Source organism: Pimephales promelas, chromosome 12 (assembly GCF_988280905.1).
Source record: "Pimephales promelas chromosome 12, fPimPro1.hap1.1, whole genome shotgun sequence".
In the NCBI taxonomy this organism is placed as follows: domain Eukaryota; kingdom Metazoa; phylum Chordata; class Actinopteri; order Cypriniformes; family Leuciscidae; genus Pimephales; species Pimephales promelas.
Window position 1 is genome coordinate 35007563 of NC_142780.1, and position 12716 is coordinate 35020278.

Below are 12716 nucleotides of genomic sequence, written 5' to 3' on the forward strand. Positions count from 1 at the left end.
CCCATGTCATCCAAGATGTCCACGTCTTTCTTTCTTCAGTCGAAAAGAAAATAAGGTTTTTGATGAAAACATTCCAGGATTTTCTCCATATAATGGACTTCAATGGGGTCCAAACGGTTCACGGTCCAAAAGAGAGTTTCAGTGCAGCTTTCAGTGCAGGGTCTTATCAAGCGAAACGAGTGGCCATTTAAAAAATAAATAAAAAAGTTTAAGTTTTATAAGCACAAATGCTCACCTTGCTCTGTTCTGTGACGTGCGTTCGTGACTCTCCTGTTCGAACTCGTTCATCGAAATGAACAAATCTTTATAGAGATAGAGTGGCAGCCGATATTTGACCTATGTAAGTATCTGTTATAAAGATCTCATTGATTTACATTTCATCTTACTTTTTGGCCAAATAAACATAAGCATCTTCACTAAATTGCTCCTCACTATGAATCATAAAAGTCTGATGAATCAAATATGATACAAAACATAAAATAGGTATGCAAACTATGTAAAAAAATGTTTTGTCTAAAGGTTCAATAAAATATTCCCTTTCAATATATTTACAAATCTATATAATGAAGCCTGGCATATGATTTATATCATATATATATTTTCATATAAAAATGTGGCCACTTAAAATGTGACATTTCTGCACAGGATTCAGAATTAAAATACCACAGAAATTGTGAAGAAACATACAATGGAAATGCTGATGCTGCATGTTTCATCACAATATTCAGAGCTCAACTAAAAATACTGCGAGGGAACTTCATGCACGTCTCCTCAAACTGGATAATTCACCTCAAAAAAGCAAACGTTATTGAACTCTCCGAAAAAAAGGTACAAAAGCTGCCACTGGGGCTGTACCTTTTCAAAAGGTACACATTTGTACCCAAAGGCTGCATATTGGTACTTATTGGTACATATTAGCACCTAAAATGTACATATTAGCACCTAAAATGTACATATTACCACCTTAAATGTACTTATTACCACCTTAAATGGACATATTAGCTCATGAAATGTACATAGTAGCACCTAAAATGTACATATTAATAATTAAAAAGTACATATTGGTACCTAAAATGTACATATTAGCACCAAAAATGTACATATTACCACCTAAAATGGACATTAGCTCATGAAATGGACATAGTGGCACCTAAAATGTACATATTAACACTTAAAAAGTACATATTAGCACCTGAAATGTACATATTACCACCTAAAATGTACATATTAGCACCTAAAATGTACTTATTACCACCTAAAATGGACATATTAGCTCATGAAATGTACATAGTAGCACCTAAAATGTACATATTAATAATTAAAAAGTACATATTGCTACCTAAAATGTACATATTAGCACCAAAAATGTACATATTACCACCTAAAATGGACATTAGCTCATGAAATGGACATAGTAGCACCTAAAATGTACATATTAACACCTAAAAAGTACATATTAGCACCTGAAATGTACATATTACCACCTAAAATGGACATTAGCTCATGAAATGGACATAGTAGCACCTAAAATGTACATATTAACACCTAAAAAGTACATATTAGCACCTGAAATGTACATATTACCACCTAAAATTGACATTTTAGCTCCTGAAATGGACATACTAGTACCTAAAATGTACATATTATCTCCTGAATTGGACAAAAGTTTACCTTTTGAAACGGTACAGCCCCAGTGACAGCATTTGTACCTTTCTTTCTGAGAGTGTGCATACAGCGTTTATATTCGATATGCATGTATGAATGAAACATTAACAGAACAGGAACATTAACAGCATGTATATGTATACATTTCACCCCCTTTATTGGAAATGTACTGGTACCTGGACATTAAAAACCGATCAGTCTCTCAGTGTTACTGTTGGATTACTGAACGTCTGCCAGTTAGTTTGAGCGCAGCTACCTGTGCTACTTCAGGAGTGTTAAAGTCCACTGTAGTCCATGATGAAATCGTTTCGGATACGACAGGCAGACACAATTTTATAACAAGAAAAAAAATACTCAACTCAAAATTGTGCAATTCAATAGGTTCTTGGAAATAAAAACATGGAGCATTTTGAGAGAAGGTACAAGACAGACCACTGACTAAATGTCAAGTTCATTTGTTAATAACACTACATACACCATTAAACATGATTCTCTGGGAAAAGAAACTGGAAGTAGGCTGTACAGTGTGCAAATTACTGTCCGTCATGGGAGGCAAATCTAAATCATGTGTTTCTTTCTGCCCGGGAAACATTTAAAGAGTCATGTTTCGAAACGAAGGCCCTCACAGAGTCTTGTGAGTCTTGTTCGACGGCACTTATTTAAATTTGCCTTTAGTCCTCAGAGTACATGTACGTTTTTTTGCTCATGACTACCTGTGAGATTACAATACAAACTGCAGGGAAATGTCCGTGTGTGTGTGTGTGTGTGTGTGTGTGTTAACTGATCATTGTCAAGGCCCATATGGAATTTGCAGATTTCAATCGCCCACATCATTTTACACCAAGTTTTCAGTGTCCTACAGTAGAGGGCGCTGTTACACGTCTCCTGAAACCTCCTGATCAGGCTTTGCTGATGCACATGTAATCTATCACCGTCATAAAAGCGCATATAAATCAAATGAAGGCGTTTATGGTGTTGATGGACTCGATCTACTACATCTGTGTTTTGATCGTCGCTCTGAATCTCGTCATTTGCTCAAAATGTTGCTTTTGATTAATTTCAAAAACCAGAATGCATTAAGTTTTTAATGCATTTGTTATATTGCATGTTCAGATATATTCTGGGGACCGTGAAAGATAAAAAATGCTTGCGAGGAAAGGGTTAATTTTCCCATTAAAGGAGTAGTTCACTTCTTAACAAACTTTTGCTGATAATTTACTCATCCCCATGTCATCCAAGATGTCCACGTCTTTCTCTCTTCAGTCGAAAAGAAATTAAGGTTTTTAATGAAAACATTCCAGGATTTTCTCCATATAATGGACTTCAATGGGGTCCAAACGGTTCAAGGTCCAAATGAGAGTTTCAGTGCAGCTTTAAACGACACCAGACGATGAATAAGGGTCTTATCAAGCAAAACGAGCGCTCATTTCAAAAATAAATAAAGTTTAAGTTTTATAAGCACAAATGCTCACCTTGCTCTGTTCTGTGATGCACGTTCATCAAAATGAGCGAATCTTTTTTCGAGTCATGACTCGAAGGGTCCTAGACCCTTATTCATCGTCTGGTGTCGTTTAAAGCTGCACTGAAACTCTCATTTGGACCTTGAACCGTTTGGACCCCATTGAAGTCCATTATATGGAGAAAATCCATCAAAAACCTTAATTTCTTTTCGACTGAAAAAAGAAAGACATGGACATCTTGGATGACATGTGGGTGAGGAAATTATCAGGAAAAGTTGTTTTTTTAAAAAAAAAAAGTGAACTACACCTTTAATTTCCCCATTAAATACCTTGGTTAGTTTATCATGCGCTGTCGTCCATTAAACACGTGTTTAAATCCTCAGAAAATGCAAGTGCACCGATTCCATATGGGCCAGACATTAAGATTATAAGCATAACAGAGATGAGAATACAGTCCCAATTAATAATAATAATAATTATAATCAATACAACAGGCTGAACATGTTTTACTCTAATTCAGCAACTCATCGTTACACTGGTAATGATGGCCCGTTATTCTCATTCGAGGCGCATTGAGGAACAACAAGCTACTGCATCCAAACTAAAACCCACAACCAACGTTAGACCGGCTCTGTCGGAGGATCTAGTTTTTCACGAGCAGTTTTAAAACTCTTGAACATTGAGTCATAAGCAGATTGTAATGCGTTCATGGGGTTTATTATTAAATATGCCGGCTAATTTGATGATTACGCTTAGCTACCGATAACAATAGCTTCATTAAACAGGCTTAAATCCTTTTTCTGCAGATTGTTCCTGGGCCTGGTCATAAGGTAATCAGTTTCATATACTAAACGCTCTCCTTTGTTCTCCTGCTGAATTGAGTTAAAATGTGTATTTAGCTTTTTGTAGTGATACATGCATCCAGTAGACTGCAGATTTACATATATTTTCTTAAAAATAAAAAGTAAAAAAAAGTATTAGAAACCCAGCTATACAGAGTCTTTAGCTAATCCACGGAGCGAGGTTTGGAAGGAGGAGCCCCGTGTCCAGACGTGACGCGGTTGGTTAGGAGGTGAGGAGCGTCGGCGTTTAGGTGCTACAGCAGGGACCTTTCGTGGGCTGTGCCGTTTCTGTCAGATCCACGCCTCTGTTGCGTCCCGTGCTGGCACCTGCAGGCTGGGGCTCGTTCTTGGGCAGTTTCTTTGCTAAGGGTGCAAAGACAGAACAGGGAAATATTACACGTTAAGATGAAATGCCATTCAAAGAAAAGTCCAAAACGTGACGTTTTTCCCCAGCACAAAATTCAGGGTAGTCAAAACCATGCTAGTCTTAGTGAACGTCAGATGCATAAGGCACACAAAAATGGGAATCACCAGAGAATGTCTAATTGAGGAGAATTGGCACTGGCTGGTTACTTCCGGGTTCTGGACTGGCTGCAGTAACACGTCTCTGTCCATGCGGGGGCGCTCGCGGTCGAGTGCAGAATGAATGGGAGTCAATGGGGTTTCACCCCCAGAAATCCACTTTTCTCAGGATGTAATTTTTTGTCAAGTAATTTGAAAGTTGCATTCAAAAGGGAGGGCTAAGATAATACACTCAGCTGAAAATTGCATTTTTAAGTTCACTTATCTGTTCTAAAAATCTGTTCAAAAATGTGATGACGTCACACAATAGCAGAATGCTAGCGTGTTCTGGCCAACATCTGCCTAACCTGTAAGAAATCAAAAGGACATAAGTACTCGTTCATTCGTCTTTTGGCCTATAATCTATATTGAACTTGCGGAATCAACAATAAAATCTATGTTAATTTAACGACAAGCAGGAGAAAGAGACACTTTTAGCCGTTTAGCCCCATAGACTCCCATTCACTCTGCTCTCGCTCATGATCACCTCCAGTGGAATTCTAATGGAACTGCAACCAACGTGATACACAACGAGGCTAATAGGAAGTGCCAAGGCTCTCCGTTAGACGGGCTCTGGAAACACTTCGGGAGTCGTCGTCTGATTGGTTGAATTCTCAACCAATCTCTGCGTCGCGTTCTGTACAAAGCCGTTGTGAGGCCAAACCCGCTCATGGAAGAGGAAAGCTGTCGTGTTTAGGCTACAACGCACACCAGAATCAACTAAACACTCGATTTTCAAAACTATGTGAAGTTCGCAGCACTATTGTTGCAGTAAACTTGAACAACACTCTTGAATTAATAATTTATTAGATGCACATCGATTTTACGTTTTCACACCCCTGAAAGTGAGGCGAGATGAGGCTCATGTTGACATTTTTGTACCTTGTAGCCCTTAATCCTGTAATTGTGGACTAATGTGGGCACAGAGGACTCAGGTGTGATCCTAATTTTTATTTATTATAAATGTTACATCACTGTCTTCCATAAAGTTTTGTCTATCCATTTATGGTGTTATTTTTTATTTTGGAGGTATTTTTGAATTTATTTACTTCAAAAAGTACCATATTTTCAATGTAAATAATGCTTCTTTTTATGTTTTATTTTTTAACTACATTAAAATATCATTCCAATAAATAAATATCATTCCATAATAATAATACCATTCCATTTATGGTGTTATTTTTTATTTTGGTACCATATTTTCTATGTAAATTATGCTTATTTTTATGTTTTATTTAAAAAAAATGTTTTAACTACATTAAAATATCATTCCAATAAGTTCTTAGAGCTAAAACCTAAAGATGAAGCGACTTTGCTGTCACCTGGTGTCTTATTTTTAGAATGCTCTAAATTACAGTTTTTCCCATTCGTTTCTGCCCATTTTTGACCCAAATACAAGATTAAGGAGTTTTTTTTTTTCCACTCATTTAACATTGTAGAATTGAGTCAAAAAAAAAAATGTGTGTGTGTTCAGGAGGCAAACTTAGGAAAAGTAGCCAAGTCTTGTACCGCTCAGATCAAGGGAAGTATTTTTAAAAAATAAATCAAAACTATTTGCCCACATTTGTCCAGAATTCGGTTTTAGGGTTAAACTAATCAAAAGTGACGGTGAAGACATTTATAATGTTACAAAAGATTATATTTCAAATAAATGAGGTTCCATTCATGAAAGAATCCCGAGAAAATGTTTCCATAGAATATAAAGCAGCAGCACAACTGTTTTCAACAATTTATTATGCAGCAAATCATCATATTAGAGTGATTTCTGAAGGATCATGTGACCCTAATGATGAACATTCAGCTTTATTCAAAGGAATAAATTACGTTTCACTATATATTCGCATAGAAAACAGCATTTTTATCTATAAAACATGTATTCAAACTGTTTGATCAAATAAAAAAGTATTTTAAAAAGCATAAATCACGTTTGAACAGCAGAATAAGTAGCAGGTTAAAGTAGTTAACTTACCAATGGCCATGAAAATCTCGTTCACGTTCATTGAAGTCTTTGCCGACGTTTCCATAAAGAGCAAACTGTTGTCCTCTGCATACGACTGTGCATCCTGTGAAGGAGACGAGAAGAAGTCATGGTTTGAGGCTCTAAACAGACGTCTGGAAGTCTGCACGGCATGTTTGTTTGTTTATCAACAGTTCCACATCTCATTTGTAAAGCCAACAGGAAGCGTCTGCTCCTCTGTGACTGTTCAAACATCACAAACCTGAAAGTCCAACGCTCGCTTGTTGGCAAGGTCTGCCTTGTTTCCAGCCAAAGCTATTACAATATTTGGACTGGCTTGTCTCTGAAGCTCTTTCACCCAGTTTTTCGCACGTGTAAATGATTCCTGAAGTAAAAAACACAACAAGCATTTTTTTTGGATTCAGAGCTCTCTCATTTGTGCTTCATTAATTTTTTTTCATATTATTTTCTCCCCGACGGGTCCACTTATAATATAAGTGATAATTTAGTTTTTCATAATGATTTTCTGACCTGTAGCATTAAATGGGATGTTTTTTTTATATCTATGTAAACACTCTTTTCACAAGTGAAATGAGTAACGGCACTTTGCTGCATTCACATGCTGAAAGGATTTAAGAACAAGCCAGCTTTTGGCAGCTTGGTTTCAATAAATGCTCTTTTTGGACATGGGAGGAAGTGTTGAGTTATAGTACAATCTCAAAAGAGGTTGATAAATGGGATTCCTTGTTTAAACTGCAGAGTATGTATTAAGGACTCACCTCATTCGTGATGTCATACACCACTATGGCCGCCTGTGCTCCTCTGTAATACATTGGAGCCAGACTGTGGTAGCGCTCCTGGCCGGCTGTATCCCAGATCTCAAACTTCACTGTTGTGTCATCCAAACACACTGTCTGAGTCAAGAAGGCAGCTAGCGGAGAGAGGACAGGGACGGGTTAGGTCTTGCCATCTAGTGAATGATTGTAATTAGGCATTTTTCTATATCATGGTGTGCGTGTGTATACCGTAATATAAGATTTTAGTCCTACTTCCCATCTGTAAGTGCATTAACATTAGTGTTCGTTTTAATTAAAGAAAAATGTCCTTTTTCTCTGACTAAAATGTCGAAAGCGTATTGTGTTCACTTGAAGAAAAAAATCTACTCTGTTTTTCTGAATTAACGAGTTAATTTTTCATGGAATTTTTTTTTTGCTCTGTTTTTCTGAATTAATGAGTTAATTTTTCATGAGAAAAAAAATATTTTGCTCTGTTTTTCTGAATTAATGAGTTAATTTTTCATGAAAAAAAAGTTTTTGCTCTGTTTTTCTGTTAATTCAGAAAAACAGAGCAAAAACTTTTTTTCTCACGAAAAATCAACTCATTAATTCAGAAAAATAGCAAAAAAAAAATTCTCATGAAAAATTAACTCTAATTCAGAAAAACAGAGCAAAAACTTTTTTTCTCATGAAAACTTAACTCATTAATTCAGAAAAACAGAGCAAAAAAAAATGTTCTCATGAAAAATTAACTCATTAATTCAGAAAAACAGAGCAAATTTTTTTTCTCATGAAAAATTAACTCGTTAATTCAGAAAAAAAGAGCAAAAACTTTTTTTCTCACGAAAAATTAACTCATTAATTCAGAAACACAGCAAAAAAAAATTCTCATGAAAAATTAACTCTAATTCAGAAAAACAGAGCAAAAACTTTTTTTTCTCATGAAAACTTAACTCATTAATTCAGAAAAACGGAGCAAAAAAATTTTTTCTCATGAAAAATTAACTCATTAATTCAGAAAAACAGAGCAAAAAAATTTTTTCTCATGAAAAATTAACTCGTTAATTCAGAAAAACAGAGCAAAAAAAATTCTCATGAAAAATTAACTCGTTAATGGGCTATATGCACGCATAAGTTCCGCATTTGACGTAAGGATGCTCGTCCATTTCCGGTTGTGTAGATTAAAGCGGAGGAAAACCGGAGAAAACGGGATTATGGCAGAGTCTTCAATATTTACTGTCCTCTCGTCTTTGAAACGAAACGTGCATACGTTTAGATGTAATTTTATATATAGTTATGTTTATTTAATATAATTTTAAAAAGAAGCATAAACACAACGAGGGGTGTCTGTTTTATCTGTTTTTGTGACTAACGTTTCATTAGTATAACCATGGAGTATAAAATTCAATATAAATTCTCGGTATTGCATTGGACTCTATGATCGGCGGAAGTTATCGAGCATCCTTAATCCTTCACCGGAAATAACGCCGTGCATAGAGCCCATTCAGATAAACAGAGAAAAAAAAAATTTCTCATGAAAAATTAACTCATTAATTCAGAAAAACAGAAATTTTGTTTCTCATGAAAAATTAACTCATTAATTCAGAAAAACAGAGCAAATTTTTTTTTCTCATGAAAAATTAACTCGTTCATTCAGAAAAACAGAGCAAAAACTTTTTTCTCACGAAAAATTAACTCATTAATTCAGAAAAACAGCAAAAAAAAATTCTCATGAAAAATTAACTCTAATTCAGAAAAACAGAGCAAAAAATTTTTTTCTCATGAAAAATTAACTTGTTAATTCAGAAAAACAGAGCAAAAAAAATTCTCATGAAAAATGAACTCGTTAATTCAGAAAAACAGAGCAATTTTTTTTTTTTCTCATGAAAAATTAACTTGTTAATCCAGAAAAACAGAGTAGATTTTTTTTCTTCAAGTGAATGCAATACGCCTCCGTAAAAATGAGACTAAAGGGGGGAAATCAAATATTAGACTGTTTTTAAGAAGTCTTTACGAGCTTTCATGCTTGCGGTTAACAGATGTCAAGATTTTAAATCTCCCAATCAAACCCTTTCTGGTAACACTTTGCTTGAAGGGGTGTGCATGACATATGTCTTGAATATGAAGTAAGGTTTATGACAACTGTAATTTAAGATGTCTTTGTCATGACAACTTGACATAAAATTGATTTAATCTGTCATGTGGTTGGCTTTGACATTGACTATCATGAGGCCGTTATTAACTGTGTCAGGAATATTTTTCGTGACCCCTCAACTACAGTGGTGCACATCAAATTTGTCATTAAAAAGTTATAATGGCTTCATGAAAGCCAATGTCAAAACCAACCACCTGACAGTTTAATGTAATGTTAACCAATAAAGCGAGGTGCTTTCTTAAGTTTGATCATTAATCATGTTTATGACAGGTTGTGTTGTCTTAGTAATGTCAAGTTGTCATGACAAAGACACTGACAGGTTATGATGTGTTGGTTTATGTCAAGGTGTCAATCAATGTCATATTTGCATTAAAAATGTCATAACTGAGTGAATGACACTTAATGACACTTGCATAAAACTTCATATTCATAATATGTCATGTCATGATTATTAGGTGTCATGTTAGTCTTATGCACTAAAGTGTTACCCCTTTTCTTTTAAAACGATACATTTTCTAATCTGTGTTTTACTTAATATTTGCAATCTGGCAACCATAAACACACACTGTCTCTACACTGCGGTAGTGCCGTCAATGATCTGAAAACAGACAAACAAGTAAGCTCGATCTCCATTTGAGATATTCTGCTTAAATGAAAGTGTCACTCAGCCCGTCTGTGTTCCTTCACGACTTGACAGACTTTATTGTCATTCATAATACAACAGAAATTTCGTTTGCATGGGCCACAGTTTTTTGCAGTTTCAATGCAGTATAAATACGAGCCGCTTGCGCTGGTTTCTGTGACCATCTGTGATTTATTGTAATAAATCCAAACATGAATCTCTCAACTATATGAATAAATGCACTTGCGTAGCTCTTTGTGACAACAAACAGGCATTTATTGCTGTTGTTTTGGTAGAAAAACATGAATGTTATTATTGGAATTACTGTGAGGAATTTCATATATGAATGAATGCACTTACGTAGCTCTTTGTGACAACAAACAGGCATTTATTGCTGTTGTTTAGGTAGAAAAACATGAATGTAATTATTGGAATTAATTAAATTGTTGAGAGAAATATCTTGTTTTCATAATGTAGAGAATGGGTTAACTTATGACAAATAGCCTATTAAAAAACACGGAAACCATGCGTATGAGTTGACACTGCTTATATAAGTGTGAATGTAAAAATAAATTCTCAAATGACAACAATCGTTTATAATTTTTAACAAAATAATCGTTAGCCTATTATCAATGTCACCATTTTGGGCCACTAAAACTTGACAAAAACAAAACAAGGTTGACGAAATATGATAACTAAAAAGTGCATTTGACACAGGACTAAGACTAACACTAAATATAAGAATCGCTGACCGTGTTTTTATACACCGAAATGAAGTCGTACCTCCTATTGTGCTTTCCTGAAACTCGTGAAACTGTCCTTTTACAAAGCGAAGGACTAGACTTGACTTCCCCACAGCAGATTCTCCCAAAAGCACTAGTTTGAATTGACAGATTTTGTTGCCGCCGTTCGGCCCATTAGGTCTCGTTGCTCCACCTCTTCCTGCCATGACCCTGAGCCCAATCTCCCGTGCTGAAGTCAAGAGGTGCTTCTCAAACACTCACTCCCAGATCTGCGGAAACAAACATTAACAATCTAGTATCACTTCTCAATTCACAACACTGTTAATATATATCAATCATTAGGTGTCTATTCCTGCTTGTGGAGATGCAGGGCTGGGACTGTACAGTATAGTCGGCTCTTGTATTTCAAATGGGGTTAACCAAATACATCCCGAGGATAACAAGGGGTGCATTGGTGGATGATAACTAACTATGCCATTTTCCTTATTTTGAAATATGAACAAAAATCTTTCAAGCTTTGGGATTTTTCAAAAAAGGTAAATTGATACCCAGATCTTCAGGAGCAGGACTGAGCCCCTCCTAATATTTGAGAGACTGGTTATAAGTTTAAGTAACACTGATATAGAAATCTATTGTGTAGTTTGTCATGCCATTCATTACATCCATTCCAGTGCGGTCACATGACTAAACGATGGATGACAGACATTGTTGAGGAACTGCCACTCTTGTTAAGCCTTAAATATCCATTGTGCTTTGACCCCAAAACCCAGCCTTGTGTCCTTTAATCATTCCCCAAACAAAACCAAAGCCACGCTGGGAATGAAATGCAAGCTTACTACATACTGAATATGGCATGGAAGCCCAAAACAATTCATGCATTAAGATAATTATGACAAAGTAAAAATAAGATCAAAAGTAAATTATTAATCTTGACTTTGTATGTCATACTTCAGACTTTTTATCTCATAGTTATGATTTCTTAATGTAATATTTGCCTCTCTGGTTAGCTAACTCTTAATATTCTAGGCTATATTTACTTATATATAACTCTATTTATATCTTATGTAATGTAGAAATCATGAGACAGAGTGACCGTGCAAAACACAGGTCTATTATGATCAGACAGAACTTGAAATTGCTTCTAAGCCCTTTTAACTTAAAAAAAACGATGATAAATAGCCATTTATAAACATTGCAGGTTAGATTTGATAGATGAGAAAACGTTGGTGATAACTTGACTTGTTTGACGTGTAGCATTGTCCGGCTCATCAAAACAAACGCAGCAGGCTTTGATTGGCTAATATTGTGTTTACCATACAAGTCACTAAGTAACGTTAACTTCAATTTCAGAGGAATGATCAAATAAAATCACTGAATTATTCAAATGGAAAATGTATTTAGTGTCATAATATGAAGCTCGAGCTGCCTTGTTAGCTTGTGATGCTAACTATGTTAATGATAATGTATCCATCTCTTTCTCTGTATTACACACATGTAAACAGCCACTAAACTTATTGATAATCGTTTTTCGACTGTCTCAACCGTAATTTATCGGGTCTGTCATTTTTTTAGACGCCCCGGTTCAAATGGTTCATGAAAGCTAATAGTGCTAATGCTAAGAGGAAAACAGGCCGAGCGCTCTGCATGTAATGCTGCACATAACACTGAGCGAGACCTCTCATAAATCTATATATACCCGTTAAAAAGTTGAACGGAACAACTGTATGCTTTACTTCAAATACAAAGCCCAGAAGACTTGCATTAATATAACAGAACAAATGTCTAAAGCCCAAAGACTCGTACCTTCCTCTCGGTTCCTCCCAACTTCCCCTTTCGCATCAATACTGATGATGACGGAAGACGGATCGGATGACTGGATCTGACGTCAGACGCATCGGAGAGAAATCGGCCAATCACAACAGCGCTTCTGACAAA

General features: G+C 35.6%; 1 protein-coding gene across 2 annotated transcripts; it reads right to left on the reverse strand.

Moving 5' to 3' along the window:
* Positions 1–3418: 3418 nt before the first annotated feature.
* rab5ab (RAB5A, member RAS oncogene family, b) lies at positions 3419–12707 on the reverse strand. Of its 2 annotated transcripts, none has more exons than XM_039688791.2 (6): positions 12585–12707; positions 10822–11050; positions 7265–7416; positions 6748–6870; positions 6498–6591; positions 3419–4330 (listed from the first exon to the last, which is right to left on the reverse strand). In XM_039688791.2, exons 2-6 carry the CDS (start codon positions 10985–10987, stop codon positions 4215–4217), a joined length of 651 nt encoding a protein of 216 aa, XP_039544725.1. In that variant the 5' UTR covers positions 10988–11050; positions 12585–12707; the 3' UTR covers positions 3419–4214. The 2 variants fall into 2 exon arrangements, with proteins under 2 accessions (XP_039544725.1, XP_039544726.1); XM_039688792.2 differs by having other exon boundaries at positions 12542–12616.
* Positions 12708–12716: the final 9 nt, after the last annotated feature.

Excerpts from the sequence above, each read along its gene's own strand:
- rab5ab (XM_039688791.2), bottom strand. The coding sequence starts at position 10,987 with ATGGCAGGAAGAGGTGGAGCAACGAGACCTAATGGGCCGAACGGCGGC. Across the intron at positions 6,592-6,747 it reads AGCGAGCGTTGGACTTTCAG|GATGCACAGTCGTATGCAGA; the intron begins GTTTGTGATGTT and ends TCTCCTTCACAG. Across the intron at positions 4,331-6,497 it reads CGAGATTTTCATGGCCATTG|CAAAGAAACTGCCCAAGAAC; the intron begins GTAAGTTAACTA and ends TTGCACCCTTAG.